Here is a 20,719-nt window from a genome sequence, read left to right on the forward strand (position 1 = left end):
GCTTCACCCACCATCCTATACCCTCTCCAGGCTTTACCAGCCAAGACCTAGAGTGTGGGAGTACTCAGCCCAGGCTGTGGGGAAATTGGGCCCCTGAAGGAGACAGCTGTTCAGACAGCTGCCTTTAGGGGGTTCAGATGAGATCTGAGGGAAGGAGACAAGATGTAGACTATATCTGAGCTCTCCTACCAAGAAGTGAGCAAAGTTCTGCATCCTGTAGCTCACAAAGGGTGTGAGTGACCACCAACCTGGGGTATTCAATGGTCAACCACCCTTGAGGGCAGCTGCTTGTGAGGTGGGGCTTGCAGCCTGGTCCCTGCCCTTAGATGACTAGAGACATGAGGGCAAAGATGTCACAGGTTTAACTGATGTCCTGAACATCTCTGCTGCCTTTCCTAAACCAAAAGGAGCAGTAGGGGCCTGGCAGCTCTCCAGGGTACTGTCACACATTTACCCACTTCAACACTAGTCACTTTGGTTTCCTCCATGGGTTTTCAGCCCAACACTTTCCTCACCTCAAGTTGTTTTGTAGGTGGGGAAGGAAGCATTTTAAACTTGGTGGCCAGATGATCTCCCCCCGTCTGCCATCACTTCACAAATAAGAAAACTGAGACCCAGAAAATTAACTCTACCAAAGGTCACATAGCAAGTTAGTAGGAAAGCTTGGGACTAAACCCCAGGTCTCCAGACTGTGCCACCACCCACCTCCCTTTGTGTTGTGGTTCTCTTTACTCTCCACAGTCCGGACTAAGAGCCTTAGCTTTTGCAGTAACCCAGCCTCACCCCAATTTACAAAGATGGATATGGCTCTCCCTAGGGGAGACTTTCTTAGGATGACTTGGTAAAATCATTTCTATCATCCCATGACAATCCACCCTCAAAGGCCCATGAAACTAGGTTCTTTCTGGGGGTTGGTGGAAATCCCTTGCATAAGAAAGCTTGACACTGAATTTTGTTATATAGGTATATTGTATATATGCTGATGCAATCAGAGGAAAAAAAACAGTGCAAATACAATTACAATTCATAATAATACTTGGTTTCAATGCCCCCGGGAACTGCCCCATTCCTCGGCTACCTCCCAACCCCCAGCACTTCCCCACAGTATCAACCTAATGCTGGGGGGTAGGGAGGGTGGGCAGGTTAGGGTAGGGAGTGGGCTCTGCCAAGGCAGTGCTGGTGACCCGGAGGGACTACTCCAGGGTGGGGAGGCAAGGCACAAATTAGGGGTGGGTGGTGGGGGAGGTGGCATCTCTAAGGAGGGATGGGGTTGGAGCAGCTGCCAGTCTCAGTGTGCTGGGCCCGGCCCACTCCCCTACCCACCCTCCACAGCCCTGCCTCCCTACCCCCTCCCCTTCCCCAGAAACCCTTTTGCACGGATCATACACAAACGGGCACATTACAAAATGACATAACACAGTTTCACAATATCCATGGCTAGGGCTTTTTTTTCTCTTTTTCAGTTTTTTTTTTTTTCTACACAATGTACAATTCCTTTTAAATGGATCAAGAAATAGCTTATATACACGAATGAGTCCTTGTTATAACATCTCGGCAGCAAATATCATAAGCTAATGAAGGTCTTGTTGGAGGGGAAGGGAGCCTAGGACTGGGGTGTCGGGTGTGGAGAGAAGGTTATGCCTTCTGGAGAAGTGGGGAGAAAAGGGAGTGGTTGGGGAAAAGGAACAAAAGTAAAATATCAAGAAGCATCTTTACAAAGCAGTTCTATAGCTAATTCCTTTTAAAGGGGAAAGGAAAGGTAACCAAAGCAGGAAAACATTTATCTCTGTGTCTTAAAAAAAAAAAATTGTCTACCATACATACATCCAAAAAATGTGGAAAAAGTACTTATTCCAGGGATGAAAGAAGTCCAGATGCTGTGGTCAAATGACAAAAAAAAAAAAAAAAAAAAGAAAAAGAAAAAGAAAAAAGAAGACAAATAAGGACCTCTGTGCCTCAGTTTTACCCAAGCCTTACTGCTTATCCACCCATATCAGGCTTCTAGAGAGTAAGCCACTGTCCATAAACTACTACTACTTTTAAAGCCTCTAGGGATGGAGGAAGCCAGGCAAAACTGGTGGGATCCTCACTCTAGTATCACCCTGAGCTTCAGTGCTCCAGGGGTAAAATAACTCTGAACAGAGGGTCTTTCCTCCTATCTTTAGGGCATGAGGTTTAGTGTCTATGGGGCCCAAGGCCTGGGATGGACAGCAACAATAGACTTGGAGGGACACAAGGCAATCAGTGATGAAAAAGTAGAGAAATGAGGAAAACAGAAGGACGGGGGAGAGGGAGGAAAGGGAGGAGGTGGAAGGCTAATACTTTACCATGATTAGGGGAACACCTCACCCCTGTCACTAATCCCTGGGAAGGGTATGAAAACGGGGAGAAGAGAGGGTAAGAAATCAAACCTCAGCGATTGAGCAAAGGGTCACGGAGCTATACTAGTCAACAAGCAGCCTCTGTGTAACTGACCCTGAGGGGATAGAAACAGGGCAGACTCCATCCTCTCCCCTATCGCCTCAGCACCTTGGCAGGCACTCGACTACAGGCTTTCCTTCCCCATCATCCCCCATTCTCGACACATATTACTTCCAAACCCCATTCAAAGGTGGCCTGGCTCCCAGGGAAGGGACTCAGCTCAGGGCAGGGACACCCCCCAGCCAGACGGTATTGCACATTCTCTGTTCCTTACTTTTAATCTCAATTGACAAACTTGGGTACCTCGTACCTCTGAGCACCTCTGAGCTGGGGGAGGGGAGACTTAACAGAAATGGCACTTCATCATGGGGGGTGGGGCGGGGGAGAAGCTAGACAGACATGCCACAAGGCAAGATGACTTGCAGGGAAAATATTCTTAAAAAAGCTTCCAATTTCGTGGAAGAGGGAAAAGCAAAACCAAACGATTTATCCAGTGCTTTCAAAGCACAGAGGGCAAAGGAGAGATGTAAGAATATATCTTTATATATATATATATAATTTTAAAATAATCCCAGACCCAGTTCCACTAACCCCCCTCCCTCTCCCACCACTTACAGTCAGGGGTTCCACATTCCCCAGAAAAATACTCGAAACGACCCCATCACTACCTGTTACTAGCGTCTAGCTTCCAGATCATTTCACCACTGGGGGAGCCCAGACACAGGCTGCATCTCTGCTCCTTTATTAAGTGCTCAATGAATTTGGGGGAAGGGAGGAAAGAAAAAAAGCCAGGAAGGCCCGTAGGGCCAGTATAATCACCCACAGTGGCTCTGGAGTATGGGGAGTAGAGGCCAGTGTGGGGGGAACTGAGCCTGATTCCAGCTCCTTCTCCCATCCCCTCCCCAAACTTTATGGGGAGGATGTGCAGTTTGTGTGTGTGTTAATTTTAAAAGTGCCTTCTTACTTTAAAAAATTATTTAATTTAAAAAATAAAAGTGGGGGAACTTCCCCAGGTGGCTTTCAAGGGTAAAATGTTAAACTCCTCTCTTCATACCTCTTTGCTGAGAGTATCCCTTCCTTGAACTCTGGCAGCTTCTACGGCTGGAGAGGCAGGTGGGCATACACTATGAGGAGAGCAGGAACCTCTACCTTTAAGGGGCTTCCCTTACCTCAAAAACAGCCTGGTCCCCTCCCCCTTCCCCCACAGTAGGGGCAAATGGGATGCTAATCTCCCCAATCCCCAGAACAGCAACATTGCACAATTCAATTCATTCTCTACATTAGTAGCACTTAAGAAAAAAGTAAAAACAAACAAAAAAGCAAAATTTATAGAATTCTGGGGAGAAAAGAGACAACAAGTACTCGTATAGCACAAGTCCAGGACTGGTTTTGACATGAACCGTCTGGCTTTGAGCGGTTGGCTCTGCAGTTAGTGCAGCAGGGTCAGGGCAGTGCTCCAATCTGTTAGGTGCCCTCACCCTCATCTCCTGGCGCTCAGAGGGTAAAGAGACAAATGGGGAAGTCGCAACTGTTGGGAGGGAAACCCCTCTTTCTTTCTCCCTCTATTTCCTCCCTTTGACATTTCACTCACTCACGTCCATCCAATGCCCAGGACACCCAGCAAAATCAGGCTAGGAATAGCCACTCCTATATATTACAGATGGGGCTGTGGTTACCAAGGGCAGATTAGGATTTAAAAAAAGAAAAGAAAAGAAAAGAAAGAGAGAGGGATGGGGGAGAATTTTACAAAGAAAATAAGATGATATAATTTGGGGCTAGTTGGCCTGGAACAGACTTCTGTGTCTCCACTGGGGTCAGGAGACCAGTCGCACTCCCGCAGCATCCAGAAGGCCAGGACCTGGTCTCAGTCCTCCTTGGCTCAACATTATGCTCATTGCCACGCCCCTTTCTCCCCCTTCTTTACGGGTCAATTCTAGGGTGGTTAAGTTTTAAAGCTTCTCCTTCCAGGCTCTTTCCCCTCATTCTTAGAGCCCAACTTCAATACTCAACACTGCCTCCAGAACTGTGCAGCTCAGAGACACCCCACAGCAGGTGTGCTATTCCTCCTTGTTTGACGCCACCACCTCCCCGACCCTGGGGTTAAGTGCATTAAAAATTTCTGCCCCTAACACTCCCAGTCATGTCCTACTTGGCAGTTGGGGACCCTACTGCAATGCTCCTATCACTTAACTGAATATCATTTGTGTTTACCAAAAAAAAAAAAGAGAGGAAAGAGAAAAAAAAATATTGGGGGGAAAATAAGAAGGTTTAACCGTCCACTGAACAAAGGGACGACACACAACATCATTAGAAATGATAATAATAATTAAAGCATAAAAACAAACTTTAGAAACACACGTCAGAGGGCTTGGATTTCTCCCCAGGACCTCATTCTGACCTCTATCAGAGGCAAAGATCCACCTCACTGTTATAGAAAACTGAAGAGAGAAAGTGGCAGAAGAACAGATCGCAGCAGTGTGAAATAAAGGGGAGGTGGCGGGGCAGGGCGTGTGTTTTCTTGTTGATTTCTACTGTTTGTCTTCTGTTTTTCTGTTTTGTTTTCCGTGTATGGTAGGCACCAGTACAGGCACTGCATGCGACGGAAGTTGGGGGCAATGGGAGAGGAGAGGAGTAAAGGATACAAGGTTGGGGCAGCACAAGTGGAACAGGCGTTATTTCTGTCCACTGATGGACTGCGATATAGACCGGGGAGGGATCATGTCTAAAAGGTATTCCCGCTGTCGGTCTGCCAGACTGGGGGCTTTGTGTCCTCCAATACCAGTGTTCAAGTATGCAATGTTGACACCTAGACCCAGGAGACAAAAGTGGAGCGCAGGTATTAAAAGAGGAAATGACACCTTCTTCTGCACTACCCTGGGGCTGCAGTGGTGGAGATGCAGAGGAAACATTAGAAGTTGTCTACATCTTTGCAGGCTCAGTTAAGCTTTATTTCAGCAGCAACTACCCACCCTGCTCCCAAGCTTTAGGAGAGGTCTTTCCAAAACTTCAATCCTACCAGGAATAATAAACATAATCCTGATGGTATAGAAGAGTCAAAGAAAACAGTGGTGAGAGGAAAATAATCAAGTCCAAGAGGGAATTACTGAATCTGCTTTGGTTTTGGGCCTGCTGACTGTAAAGAAGCATCCCTGGGTCATTCAAACTGGATCAGGACAGTTAACCCTGCTATTCTGGCCAAAAGAGATCAATAACCACATGCCCACTAAGAGGGCACACTAGACAGGACTGTGTCATTTTCACCACTAAAACCCTAGTGTACTGTGCCTAGCATGTAATATGGATTTAGCAAACCTTTGCCAAATAACAAGAGTGAAGGGAGTAGGGCCTAAAGAAAGAGCAGAAAACAAAAGAAAGAACAATTCACCTAAAGGGGCTGCTAAAGAATTGCATACTAATTAGTCAATCCCTGAGAAAAGTTCTCAGATCAACCCTTCTTACCTGGCATACCAAGGAGGCCACCTGGCACAGACAGCTGGGGTGCCTGTGCAAAGTTGGAAAGCATGGAACGGGCAGATGTGGGTATACCACGCTGGAGACTGCTTTGGGGCTGTGGAGCCTGCAATGATGAGGAGACAAGCGATCATAACTTTACCATGATGGAAGGTGTAAGGGGGAGGTAAGGATATGGGAGTACAGAAAAGCAGTATGATTTTCTGCAGAAGAAAGGACAAATTGAGATAAATGGCTGACAAAACCTCAAGAGAAATCCTCACCTGTCGAAGCGTATGATGTCTCATTATGGTCTCTTGTTTACTGACACTGGACACAGCTGGAGCCGTAGTGGGGGAGAGTGCTGCCTGCTGCTGTAATCGCTGTTCAATTTCCTGTTGGGAGTCATCAGGTCAAGTTGGGCAGGACAGCACCCAATTTCCTAACCAGAAAACCTAGAGGTCTTCTTATCTCTAATGTTGCCAGCTAGTTGGAGGGATATGGAAAAGGCAAAAGAGTTTGGTGGGGTAGGTGCACTAAGATCTCTGGGTACAAGTAACCTACACACTTCAATGATTAGGAATCCCTCTCTCCAAGAAAGCTGGCTCTCAGAAGTTGGCTGGAGAGATCTGGGTGTTGGCGATGAGCTGACTAATGTAATTAATTAAGGCTGATGAGTTACTAAGTTTTATTTTTTGACTCGTCTACCCATTTTCCAGGAGACCCATGATGCTACCCAAAGGGGTCTGATGGGTGGTGGGGTGGAAAAGAATCTGAGCTTCCCAACACATCTTCCCCACTCCAAGATATTCTCATTGTATTAATACTATATGAGAGTTCACACACTCTAGCAACCACTAATCTTCATTGGGCTACTTTATAATCTACCCTTTCCTTTGTCATTTCTTTGTCAAATATGGACTGCAGATAATTACTTCTCTCAAAGAGATTTCTAGTACAAATATAAATCCCTCTCACCAAAATCCATTTGTTTAAGGAAATGAAATCAAGAATAAAGGAATTATTTAGTACTACCAGGGAAAGCCAAGAGTCTCAAGCCTTTTGTCCCTTTCCCTTAAGCTCAGCCATATGTCATTAATGCTCTTACCCTATCAGAAACAGTCAAATGGAAATGGGAAAGGCAGAATGGTAAGAAGAAAAAAAAGGGAACCCAGACCTCTAGGTTCTAGGAACTTAGATTCAGAAACCTAGATCACCTGGACTGTGGGGATCACAGAGACAACTCCTCTAAACTAGAAAGAACTGTCTTTTGGGAAAACCAAACCTGGGCAGGTGGCTGGTGAGAAGTAGTCAGAATTCTTACCTGTTCCTGCTGTAGGGCTTTAACAAAAGCATTTTTCAGTCGGTTGGTGTGTTCTGCCTTTAGAGCCTTCTTCTGGTTGGAGGTCATACATTGCTCACATAGAATCTTACCATTCTTTTCTTGCTTCCAGTGAGGGGTGAAATCTGTGCGGCACTGGGCACAAACAAAGGGTTCAACCCGCAGAAGTGAGGCACAGCTTTTCCCTAGATGCCAACAAAAAGAATAATCAGTGGTTTCACATTTCCTCTGTATCTCCTCTGTTTCTCTTCATCAGATGATCTTTTTCCAGGAGTTTACGCTGCTGAATTAAGAAAGAGCCTCTGTAATTTATAAAATACTTTTATTTCATTCGATTGCAACAACATCACCTTAGGGAATCAGACAGTACCATCCCCATTTACAAATGAGGAAACTAAGTCTAAGAAACATAGCTCCAAATGACAAAGCTGGGACAAGAACCCAAGTTGTCTGATTTCCTATTACACTACACTGAGAAGAAAATGTGTGTCAATTCAGTCAAAGGGCTCCACCTAATTCAGCCGGTACTTCTGCTTCTTAGCATCTCTTTACCTCAGACTACACTTATCTCTATCATATACATTCATAATTTTTACCTACCAGTGTCTGAATTATTCACTTTGTGATCTATTTATAGCCAATACTGAGCCCTTTAGGCACTTTCCTCAGGTGTTCCCCTAAGTCCTTATGTTTAGAAATTCAGGCTTAATAACTTTTGTCAGAATAGACTGTGTGATGTTATTAATACTTTATAGTTCAGTGTTGGTTCACAGCTTTTACGTGGTCCTAGTTATCTTTATCAGTCTATTTTCTCAACTAAAAGCACTCAAACAGCAGGGACTGAATGTAATAATGCAAGTACAATGCCACATACACACTAACATTAAAAGTAAGTGTTCTAGGCTTCAAATTATGCATGCATCACGGTAGGCACATTTAGAAGAGCTAACGATATACTGCAAAAAACAGACAAGATATACAAAATACACAACAAAAATATTAAGTCTAAGATACACAGACACACAAAAAGCTTTTTGATACGCTGCTCCTAAACAGTCTCCGAATCAGAGACAGGAGGTGGTTTGGCAATAGTAAAGAGAGATTATTTAATATTACACAGCACTATGCGATACTCTGCCCATATCAATCAGGTTTGGCAACTTCTTGTTTAGATAAAAAGACTGACCAACAAACAGCCTTACCTTGGCTGTCGATGACACTCTGTACGACTTCTTCCAAGCCTACCATGTAGATGAACTCACTATTGGCTGCACTAGGCAGGAAATGAAGCAAGGGAGCAGGTGGTTTAGGGGGTGGAATCTCCAGGAGTGTCTTTTCCAGCTGTTTGCGAAGAGCCAATTTGGCTGCAGCCTGTGAGTTGGCAGCATCGGTCATGGCGCTGGGACTAGGAAGTGGCGAGGACACCCTGTTCACGCTCCCTGGCTGAATATGGGAAGCAAGGTTCATATAGATGGCAGAGGATGTTGTACGCTGACAGGGAACAGAAGAACTTGACTGCTGAAACAGATTGAGTATAGAGGTCAGTGATGGTATGTGGGAGGAAGAACCAATGCTTACTTTCGTGGCAGAGAACACTATCTGATCCTAGTCTGAACTACTTAGCTTCCCCCAAACTCAGAAAAAGACATGAGGCGTCCAACTTCTCCACTGAAAAAGGACTCTGGCACGTAAGAAAGGAGAATGATAGTGGCTATGAACTAAAACTGCTGAGAGAGAGACTTCTCTGGTGGCACAGTGGTTAAGACTCCGTGCTCCCAATGCAGGGGGCCCCGGTTCGATCCCTGGTCAGGGAACTAGATCCCACATGCATGCAGCAACTAAGGAGCCCGCCTGCTGCAACTAAGACCCAGTGCAACCAAATAAGTAAATAAAAATAAAACTGCTAAGAGAAAAATAAAGATTTGGGATGCTTTGTCATACATCCTTTATGCTTCTTATTCCTTAGATCCCTCTATCTCTTTCTTCTAGGCAGATTTTAGCTTACTGCTGCTCTGCTGCATATAACATTTCTTCTCTACTACTAAATAATTCCTCAGTGTTTCCACTTTTGGGACCACTGTCAACCCACCAAAATTACCTTTGTTGTCCTAGAGTTTCGCAGTGTCCCAAAACTTAAAATCTATGGTCCTTTCAACAGGGAAAGCAAATAAAAGATTTCTCTGTTTCCCCATGAGGGCTCCCTCTTACCGGCTGGTAATTGATGGCGGGATTCATATTGGGTGTTGTGGTGCGTACAAGGCCAGGCTTAGGTGGGCCCCGCTGACCCTGTAGCTGGGCTGGGTTTGGCGCAATCACACGTTGAGACATTAACATGTGTGGGAGGGTGGTATTGGTCGCTGAACGGATAACACTGTGACCCTGAAGGGGAAGGAGAGGAAAAGATATAGTCATAGCGGTAAAACACTTCACAAACTGCCAAAGAGAAAACACTGCCTATAATACATAGCTAAGTGGAAACACAGAAACATAGTCAGACTTGGTAATTTTGTCTAAGGATCTATGGGGATAAATCTACCATCACTATAAAACCTGATTAGTGGTTAGGAATGCCCTGGCTTCTTTGGTATAAACTATTTAACCCTCTATGGAAAAGGGCTAAGCTGGAAACCTCTGGAGAAGAAAGACTACAGTGGGAAGATTAGTTATTCATCCTTCTACTGCCGACTAAATCATGCCATTAAGGGCCAACAGGACTATCTATGGTAATAACACCTCTTTCAAGGCCAGGTTCTTCTATGATCTTACAAAAGCCCCAAAACAGAGACAGGATAACAGGGCCCCCTGAAACTAAGATCACACTATGGGTCACATACCTGCAATGTCCTCAAATTCTGTTCAACCCCTTGGGCCCCAGGCCGGGATGGAAGCTTGGAGAGGCCTTGCTGTCCCACATGGGCAGGAGATGGCTGAACAATAGATGCTGCATTCTGTACAACTGGAGTCTGGGAGAGAGAAGAGAAAATGAGACAGTGGAAAAGGCTAATAATCAGAGGCAGAAATTTGGTACACTTCTAGACTTTCAAAACTCCTTGTCAGTCTGAAGCTCCTGTTGGCCAGAAGGGAAAATAAGAAAAACAGAATCACTGTTTTCTTGATTAAGGCCCAAGATTTTTTAAAAAGTCACTATTCCCAGAGACTAAAAACCATGGAACCAGAGAAGAATGAGCCACCCAGCTGAATCTACCTGGGGTAGCCCGTTCTCAAACCAGTTTTTCTTTGCTTCCTGCTAGTCCCTTATTTCTCGGGCACAGTACCTTCTGGACGACATTCTCTTTCTGTAGCTGACTCTGTCTCAGTTTCTTTAACAGCACCAGTCGGGCTTCTTCCAATCTCAGCTCATCTCTCAGCTGCTTGATGAGCTGCTGCCGTTCCTCAATGCCTTTCCCCTGAGGAAACATGGAGACTATCAGCTATGGTAGCAGTTACTCAGAGTCCTTTCCTGCAAGATGATCTCTTCTTTTAGGTCCCAAACCTCCACCTTCCACAAGAAGCACAAGGGGCAATGGAATTGTTATCTTTGTGTCCCTAGCACACAGTCTGGCACAGTGCCTGGTATTCAGTAGGTACTCAAAAACTGCATACAGAATGAAAGAAGAGACCACATATAAATGCTAATTAACCAGATTCCTGGCAAAATAGAAGAACAGCCAAAGGGAGATATTGCTTTCCTTTAAAATAATGTTTCTCAATCTTTTAAAGCCATGTTTCCTCCAGAAATACATGAAAACTTAGGAATTCCTCTATATTCTGAGACTCAGGATAGAGTATAGAATGTATCCTTCTAGCTAAGAGTTTACTTTACATGACTTATTAAGTTTTCATTTTCCAAAGATAAATTATATTGAATATGCGTTTTCAAACTCTCTTCTCCACTTGATTCTAATAGTTCCCTCTAGAAGGGCACACCCTTGAGGTTGAGAATCACATATGAAGAGTTTCATCAATGGGTAGTTTTTAGATCCAAAAAGTAAACACTAAAAAACCAGAAATGGGACTCTCAGGGAATTAAAGAGAATAGTAGAAGCAAGAAATGAAGAAAGGAATCTTTCTTTTCTTTACCTTAAACATCTCTAGGTTGGCTGCTTTGAGTCTTTCTTCCATTCGGGAGCTGGAACGGGGACTGGAAGCCTCATTATCAGACAGAACAATGATGTCTGGGGAGGGAGTAAGCCTTCCTCGGTCTGGCTCACTAGACAAGAGAAGAAAAATTAAGGTACTTCAAACAGTGAAAGTTCATAGTAAAGTTCAGAAAACTTTTCTACACTGACCAAAGAAATTCAAGGGAACTTAAGTCTGTCCTGATTCACCCAAGGAAAGACACAGACATCCAAATTAAAGGATAAAATAGACACCAAGATGTAAGTGATGACAAAACCTCAGCAAAAGTATTTTTCCCATCTAAATTCCTTACAGAAGATGCAGACAGAAAGACAATGACTGGCTTTAGGAATGGGAAAAAGAGATGAGTGTTTTTATCACACTGATTTTAATCAAAATTCCAAATGTTTTCCTTATATCTCAGTCTCCTTTTGGGTTGTCTTGTTAGTTACAGAGAAGGTCAAGAAGGAAATGGTTAGCTTCACAGGGGAAGAAAGACAAAGGCAGTAGAGCCTACTTGTCCACCCCAGATACAGATGACACATTGCTAAGGAGGCAACCCATACTGATAACATGGTCCTGCCTATCTGATGATTTACAAGAAAGGAGGTTACGTGACAACTCCTTTGACAGTCTATCCTGTCAAGAGTTAAGGCCAGAAGAAGGTACTGTTGTCAATGGCTTGAGAGAATGGACAGTGCTAAGTATAAATGTCTACAGCCTTCTGGAGGACTGAAACTCCAGAATTAAATATATGGGACTTGCATCTACCTGCGAGTTCTACTTAGCATCTTCCCTCAGAAAGAAACTGTCTAGAAATGACTTTGAAATCTAAATCTTCCACACTGGCTATGCCTTATGGCCAATCCTATTTATTAGACAACTCTGGTTTTGGTCTTCCTGGGGCAAGCCTTAAGAGCATCTTGTCCCTCTAAAATCATGAGAAATGGCACTCACTGCGTAAGACCTGGATAACAAGAATCCTGCAAATTCTAATTGCCGTAGGTTCCCAAGTCAGCGACCATATCCTCTTAACTCTCCTCTGATTTCTTAACTCAGAGTTATCTTCGCTGACCCTACTTCTTTGAGATCTATAGTGTAGTCAGGAGTATGTAGGTCTAAAACAATGTGTTCTTAGATCTTATTTAAACAGGTAACTCAAACCTTTTATAGCCACAGGTCTTTATAGTCCTGAGAGCCTCTGACCATTTCTCAGGGCCTGTTGTCTCAGGTACTGTTGGGACTAGGATGCCTTTTGAACAAGGCACCCTGGATGGTTGGGATAGGCATTCAATTCCTCAAGAGGGTAAAACTGAGTTACTAAAACAACCAAATTTAGCTGAGGAAATAAAGTAGGGAGACAGTGATAATAATGACCATCTTGGGAACTATTAAGTTTGTCTGGATCGCTCTATAACCACTGCTCACAGACACAGCAAGCTGAGAACGTAGGCTTACAGAAAAAGAGGAGAAAAGAACCTTCCACTCTCTAACCCCAAGTTCCTGGAGTAATGGTCAGGCCTAAATGAAGAGTCTGAATTTTTACTTGTCATTTCTATATTCCTTCATGCTCCCCCTTCCCCATCCCTAACAAGAACATCAGTGAACAACTTTTGAGGTCTGGTAGATTTCTGCTTCTTCTACATGATTCCCCAATGCTTACATCGACAGTCAGAACTCTTTCCATCCTGGTCCTGGCTGGATACACACCTCACAGATTATTTCTAACCTAAGGAATTCTTCCTTGCTCAGATGAGTGCCACCTACTGCTTAAGAACTGTCCAGTAACAGGACAAGCAGAGACATTCCTACATGGAGATTTTGGAACTGAGCGACATTTATAAGGAAGTTGTATCTGAGAAAACACTAAATGATATTTTATTCCCAGATATAATCAGACTCACATTAGATAGAAAGCACAGGTAAGGCAAAGCCCAAGTCAAGTTTCATTCCTCAATTTTTTTTTTTTTTTTAACTTTTGACCTTGAATTCTGGCCTCATTTATTAAGCTTTTCCGGGGACAAATTATTTTGCTACTTTCCCAAACACATATACGATTTACAATATTTGGTGTTCTTAAGTATGAAACCCTACCAATTAGATAATATTAAAAGCCAGACTTACTGCTGACATCATTTTGTGACTCAGACTGGCAGATTCCCAGAATCTAGAAAACTCCTAATCCTTATCCAGGTAGTAAAAACAAAACCAGAAAGAAAACTGCCACGTCTCGACAGCATTCCAAAACATAAGCAGTGTTGGTTTCATGCATATCTTATTTCACAGATATCATAACTTGCCCAACTGATGGCAAAAAAAAGATATTTAGGCAATTATGGCTATCACGTCAAGAGCCTTTCCTTCTTTCTGCTTTTAAATTCCAATTCCCTCCTCCTTTTTTATCCATATCAAATAAACCATTGTTCTCCATGCTGAGCAATCTATCTGTCTAGTTCATTCTTACAATAAGCTTGAGACTAAGTGGAAATAGCTGTCAGTATATCTGGTCTGGTGAAAGGGAAGAAGAACGACAGGGTAGATAGGCCTATTTTTTCACGCAGAATGGGGATCTAGATGGTTTACATCAAGCCTCTTTTCCTGGAGACCATTAAAAACAGTTCCCAGTTTCCAAAGAATCAAGTTTCAAAAGTTCATTCCTCTAATAAAATTAAACACACTGGTAGAGTTTTCAGGGTACTCTTCAATACAGAATTTATCTGTGATACACTGTAATTCCAACAGAACTGAGATCTTATCAAAATGTGTAACAATGTTTCTATGAAAAACACATTTTCAGTTCCAATGTGCATGTAAGGAATCCACCTAACATTTCTCCTCTTCATTGTCCCCAGTGAAGTAGGATTAGTCATTTGCCCCAGAAGGTTAAGGGTGATTATGGGGCAAGTGGGTTACTCAGGTGCATTATCTCATTCACCCACTTTTTTTCTGAAAGGATCTAAGGATTAATCTACTTTCATAATACTCTGCCGATACTATGTATAGCTCCCAAGAATTTTTCTCTTCTTCCACAACCACTAGAGAACTTACCTGAAGTTTCCTAAGGGTTTTAATGCTGTTACCAAGAACAATGTTCCCCTACTGGGTGTGGTTTAAAAAAATAATTCTGGGACAATACTAATAAGTAAATATTAAAAGGTAGAGAAAGAAACCCAAGTAAGATTGTAAACCATTCCTTCCTTTTTTCTTCTTTCTGCATCAGTCCAGCTTCTTAAGGATCTTGCTTTAGATCAGTCATAGGACAAAGTCAGCAAGGTCAACGGGAGGGCAACTGAACAGTGAAGGGTAATTCTCATGTCTATCAGGTGTTTCTGAACCATGAATAAACTGAATGTTCTTAAAACTAGGGTTGTCTATACTATGATTCACTGTTCAGGTAGACTCTAACCTCAGCCAGTTCTAGGTACCTCTTTATATTGTGTTCTCCACAGTTCCAAGTACTCAACCTTGACCAAGACCTGTGAAAACATGTGCTTGTGTGCTGTGTTTATGTATGAGAAAGAGAGAAACAGCACAAGCATGAGTGTACTCATATAAATGAATGTGTATGCACATATGGGGCTTGGGGAATGTGGCACACATGAAGTAAGAATGTAGAGGATTAGCACATAAAGTTCCTTGTTGACATAACAAAAGACAGGCCCATGCTCTTTGATGTAATAAAAGCTGGGTCTCCATAATAAACACATCCCTAAAACTCTTGGGATGATCTGAAGAAAAGACTGTTCTTCCCTCCTAAAATGGCCATAAGATTAGAGTGAAAGTGTATATTAACTCGCTTCTAATTGGGGTATCAACTCTTAGTGCCTCCTTTATCCAGAAATGGCCACTTTATCTTAAGGGTAATAATTTTTGGAGGCACCTAGTTTCATCCAGAAATAAGAGGAATTCACGGTCAAGCCAGATAGCACAGATACGTCTTCATTCAAGAAGCTTTAACATGAAAACTACCCTCCTCTCATTGGAAGTCATTCCTTTTTCATAGGCTTACTTTATGAGGAGACCCTATCTATGGAGGCAGCTGAACCAAGCCATACCTCCGTCTAGCACTCATATCCACAGGCTCATCATTGATGTTTTCTTTGCCTGGCCTTCCAGCAGTCCTGTTGTCTCCATGAGGCCTGAGATTCCCATTGAGCTTCTCTTCATAGCCCTTGACACCACTGCCATCCTGTTTGGTGGGTAACTCATGTGGCACTTCAAGATTTGCCAAATCCTTGCGTTTGAGCAGTGCCAACATTTTCAAACGTTCCATGGCCTCATGCCCCTCCATTTTGAGTCGCTTAGCCAGGACATCATCTCGCTCATCAGCTGGGTCCAAGCTCCGCTTCAACAGATTCAGGCGAAGAGCATCCTCTGTCATTCTATCCATCCTATGGAAAGAAATATACAAGTGCTTTATCAGAACAAAGTCCCTTAAATAGTCCATAAGGAAAGAAGAATCATAGGTATATACATGGAAGGTCAACGTTAACTGAGCTAACATTCTACCCTATAACTTCCTAGATGATCTATATTAAAGGAGATTTCATCTCTCAACCTCAGCAGTGAAAGTGAACTTCAAACGCTTTCCAGTCACTGAGGTTCTTACTGTATAGATGCCTGAAACCAAATACCATACTCACCTGGATAGTCCATTAAGAGCCTACATCTCACAAAAAAGTAAACATTCTTTTGTGACTGGCTTTCTGTGCATGCATGCTCAAAAGTCAGACGCTTTGGTTTTAATTCTCATACCAAATTCTTCTCCTGGAGAAGACTCTTTTATGATGGGAAGTTCCTCAGGTCACCCATGCATATCTTTAATTGGCCTATGTTACTGATGGAGACCAAGGGCATCTAACAGGGAGCCTCAGTTGTCTGGATACAGCAAGGGTCAGAGGGGCCCATTTATTTGCCCTCAATTCTAAATAAATTCAGTATCTTGGTTTTCTTTAATGAAGAACTCATGCTGATAAAAGGTAATATTTTCTTTACTCATACAGCAAAATTACTACAGACAAGCTAATTATCATTTGTCCTTCTCATTTTGATTTTTTACACTAACAAAATCTAGACACATAATTTCATCAGCACTTTTAAATCCAGGGTTATCTTCCTGGTAGGAAAAAGCAATGTGACACTGGAAAGAAAAATTTTTGAGTCATCAAAACATAGGTTCAAACTGCTACTTTTACAAGGTCAAATATTTAATAAGTTACTTTACCGCCCCAAGTCTCAGTTCCATCTGTAGAAGTGGGCACTTGGAAGAGGGCTCAACAAAATTTAATTCCTATACCCTCAGGATATGGCTACCACACCTAAGACACAAGATCAGGCTTGATAATTCATAGATTCAAGTAGTAGGACAGAGAAGATTACCGATGTTAATTGGTGCTCTTGCAAAGAAAAATATGTATGCACTTGAGACATTTTCCTTCCTGTAGTGCAGAGTAAAATAAGAGCTATCTGATTTTCTTCTAGTTATAATGAGGAAAAACAGTAACCAACAAAAGGATTTCCAGCAAGAGGAAACAGACCTTTTGGAGACCAGAGAAAAGTCAGAACTCAGATCTCTGAATTTTCAGGTAATGTTTCTTAATTCTCTTTCTCTTTTTTAAAGAACAGTTTTGTTGAGATATAATTCACATATCATACAGTTCACCTATTTAAAGTGTATGATTAAGTGGTTTTCAGTATATCCACAGAGTTGTGCAACCATCACCACAATCAGTATTAGAACATTTTCATTATCTCCTCTTTAAAAAAACCCATGCCCATTAGCAGTCACTCTCTTCCCCCTTCACCTCTATCCCCCACTAATTTACTTTCTGTCTCTAAATTTGCCTATTTTGGACTTTTTTTTTTAAGAGCTCTTTATTGGAGTATAATTGCTTCACAATACTGTGTTAGTTTCTGTTGTACAACAAAGCGAATCAGCCATATGCATACGTATGTCCCCATATCCCCTCCCTCTTGAGCCTCCCTCCCACCCTCCCTATCCCACCCCTCTAGGTCACTGCAAAGCACCGAGCTGATCTCCCTGTGCTATGCTGCTGCCTCCCACCAGCCAACTATTTTATATTCAGTAGTATGTATGTCGATGATACTCTCACTTCACCCCAGCTTCGCCCTCCCACCCCATGTCATCATTCTCTATGTCTACCTCTTTATTCCTGCCCTGCAACTAGGTTCATCAGTAACTTTTTTTTTTTTAAGATTCCATATGTATGTGTTAGCATACGGTATTTGTTTTTCTTTTTCTGACTTACTTCACTCTGTATGACAGACTCTAGGTCCATCCACCTCACTACAAATAACTCAATTTCGTTTCTTTTTATGGCTGAGAAATATTCCATTGTATATAAGTGCCACATCTTCTTTATCCATTCATCTGTCGATGGACACTTAGGTTGCTTCCATGTCCTGGCTATTGTAAATAGAGCTGCAATGAACATTGTGGTACGTGACTCTTTTTGAATTATCATTTTCTCAGGGTATATGCCCAGTAGTGGGATTGCTGGGTCGTATGGTAGTTCTATTTTTAGTTTTTTAAGGAACCTCCATACTGTTTTCCATAGTGGTTGTATCAATTTACATTCCCACCAACAGTGTAGGAAGGTTCCCTTTTCACCACACCCTTTCCAGCTTTTATTGTTTCTAGCTTTTTTGATAATGGCCATTCTGACCAGCGTGAGGTGATACCTCATTGTAGTTTTGACTTGTATTTCTCTAACAATTAGTGATGTTGAGTATCTCTTCATATGCCTCTTGGCCATCTGTGTATGTCTTCCTTGGTGAAATATCTATTTAGGTCTTCCGTCCATTTTTTGGACTTTTTATATAAATGAAATCATACATTATGTGGTCTTTTGTGACTGACTTCTTTCACTTAGCATTATGGTTTTTTTTTTAACATCCTTATTGGAATATAATTGCTTTACAATGGTGTGTTAGTTTCTACTTTATAACAAAGTGAATCAGCTATACATATACATATATCCCCATATCTCCTCCCTCTTGCATCTCCCTCTCACCCTCCCTATCCCACTAGCATTATGTTTTTAAGGTTCATTCATGTTGTAGCATATATTACAGCATATTTTTTATGCCCTAATGATATTCCATTGTATGAATATATAATATTTTGTTTATTCATTTATCAATTTATAGACATTTGGTTTGTTTCCCACTTTTTTTTTTTTTTGGCTGCACCATGTGGCAGGTGGGATCTCAGTTCCCCAAACAGGGATCAAACCCATGCCCCCTGCAGTGGAAGCACAGTTTTATCTACTGGGCCCGCCAGGGAAGTCCCCCACTTTTTACTATTATGAATAATGCTATGAACTTTATAGCATTTATACAAGTTTTTGTATGAACACATGTTTTCAATTCTCTCGGATATATACCTATAAGTAGAACTGCGGGGTCCTAAGGTAACTCTCTTTAACATCCTGAAGAACTGTTCGGCTGTTTTCCAAAATGGCTGCACCATTTTACATTACCGCCAGCAGTGTATGAGGGTTCCAATTTCTCCATATCCTCTTAACTCTCTTTTAACAGCTATAGATATGAAACATATTATAGCATATATAAACATTCTTTAGCTGCAGGATCCCCAAAGATTTCTTATTTTGACATGTGTTACTTCTGAAGTGGTTTACCTCTGAAAAATACCCCCAGATGGAGTGACTGGAAAGTTGAATGCTACAGAACATCAAAAGTTAAGACCTAATTCCACAATAACAATGTCTTGGGTAACTTGATCAACACCTCATATTGAGAGTATGATTGAGAATACCATGAGGAGTTGCAGATGGTAAAAAGTCTGTCACTCAACTAATTATACACCTAGATGAAAAAAGTACTTTAGAAAAGTACACAGCAAAATATATGAGTGTATATTAACACAGTACAGTGTTCTAAGTTTTGAGATAAATTATATTTATGAGCACTGAAAGTATATGACAAAATGACAAAATTCAACAACCTGGAGCTGAATGGAATTTGGGATGCCATCATTAGCTTGGCTTCTTCAACTGATAGTTATACAAATAGCTGAAATCAGTTCAAAAAATTTCCCCTTTATTATAATGACATAAATGGGTACACTGGAAGTTGGAAGAAACCAGAACCAGATATTTGAATGTCTGAGGTAAATAATCTTTCTCAATAGATGGCTTGAGAACTCTTGTTTCGTTGCCCACTCTTGACCTTACTGGCCCAACTTTATGTACTCATAGCCATGCCTGCTTCAAAATCCAATGAAATATGGATGAATCTTGAAAACAATCATACTAAGTAAAGTCAGCCAGACACTGACTTTACTTAGTCAGAAGGACAAGTATTTTATGGTTCCACTTATATGAGGTACCTAAAATAGGCATACTCATAGAGAAAAAGCAGAATAGAGGCTATCAGTGGCTGGGGGTGGAAGAAGGTAGTAAGGAGTTATTATTCAATGGGAACAATGTCTCTGTGATGAAGAAAAAGTTCTTAAATGGATAGTAGTGATGGCTGCACAACATTGTGAAAGTACTCAAAGCTGAACTGTACACTTTAAAATGTTTAAAATAGTAAATTTTATTTTATGTATATTTTGCCACAATAAAAAAAATCCAATGTAATAGAGACTGATTAAAAATGGGCAAAAGTGATCTTTTGGGGGTGATATAAAACTTGATTGTAGTGACAGCCACACAACTCTATCTATCTATCTATCTATCTATCTATTTATTTATTGTCTGCACCACAAGTCATGTGGGATCTTAGTTCCCTAACCAGGGACTGAACCCACACCCCCTGCACTGGAAGCAAGGAGTCTTAACCACTGGACCACCAGGGAAGTCCCTGCACATTTACCTTAAAAAAAAAAAACCACTGAATCATACACTTAAATTATACTCCAATGAAGTTGTAAAAATAATATTCAACGTAAGTTTGTCACACACAAATTCCTCTCCAAAAAGTAAAACAAAAATTCTATAAAATGAACGTTGTATGTTGCCTTTTAATGCCTAATCCAACTTTTCTGTTTCTTCTGAGCTGCAAATAATAACAACTAATATTTCTTAAGTACCTACTTAAAAGTCAAACATGTTACTAGCTACTAGGCACTTTATTATGTATTCTTATTTAAATTACCTCAACAAGTTACCAAGAGGTACTATTTCTACTTTAGAGGTGGGAAAAAGTGTCAAATCAAGTACCCCAAGACTGCAAAGCTTTGGATAGTGAATCTCAAATTCCAACGCAGGTCTAGCTCACTTCAAAAATCTATTATACATTTTACAGCTATTTCAAAAAAAAAAATCTATTACACAGTACATCTCGCTACTCAGAGAGAGAGAATCTTAAGAAGCAGTGTTGTGTATTCATGTATTTGCACAT

At 41.7% G+C, this 20,719-nt stretch overlaps 1 protein-coding gene across 4 annotated transcripts in view; it reads right to left on the reverse strand.

Moving 5' to 3' along the window:
• Window positions 1-950: 950 nt before the first annotated feature.
• GATAD2B (GATA zinc finger domain containing 2B) overlaps window positions 951-20,719 on the reverse strand; it is an 84,334-nt gene continuing 64,565 nt past the window's right edge. For 3 of the 4 annotated variants that reach the window (XM_082613177.1, XM_082613179.1, XM_082613178.1), the window contains 10 exons: window positions 15,388-15,723; window positions 11,294-11,423; window positions 10,489-10,620; window positions 10,048-10,176; window positions 9,422-9,592; window positions 8,416-8,731; window positions 7,196-7,398; window positions 6,156-6,266; window positions 5,881-5,998; window positions 951-5,227 (listed from right to left, as the gene is read on the reverse strand). In XM_082613177.1, coding sequence (XP_082469303.1) covers window positions 5,094-5,227; window positions 5,881-5,998; window positions 6,156-6,266; window positions 7,196-7,398; window positions 8,416-8,731; window positions 9,422-9,592; window positions 10,048-10,176; window positions 10,489-10,620; window positions 11,294-11,423; window positions 15,388-15,722 — 1,779 coding nt within the window. In that variant the 5' untranslated portion in view covers window position 15,723 and the 3' untranslated portion in view covers window positions 951-5,093. The remainder of the gene's footprint in view (window positions 5,228-5,880; window positions 5,999-6,155; window positions 6,267-7,195; window positions 7,399-8,415; window positions 8,732-9,421; window positions 9,593-10,047; window positions 10,177-10,488; window positions 10,621-11,293; window positions 11,424-15,387; window positions 15,724-20,719) is intronic. The other variant, XM_082613180.1, reaches the window with a different exon arrangement.

The sequence above is a fragment of the Mesoplodon mirus genome (assembly GCF_964341445.2).
Source record: "Mesoplodon mirus genome assembly, chromosome: 3".
Lineage (NCBI taxonomy): Eukaryota > Metazoa > Chordata > Mammalia > Artiodactyla > Ziphiidae > Mesoplodon > Mesoplodon mirus.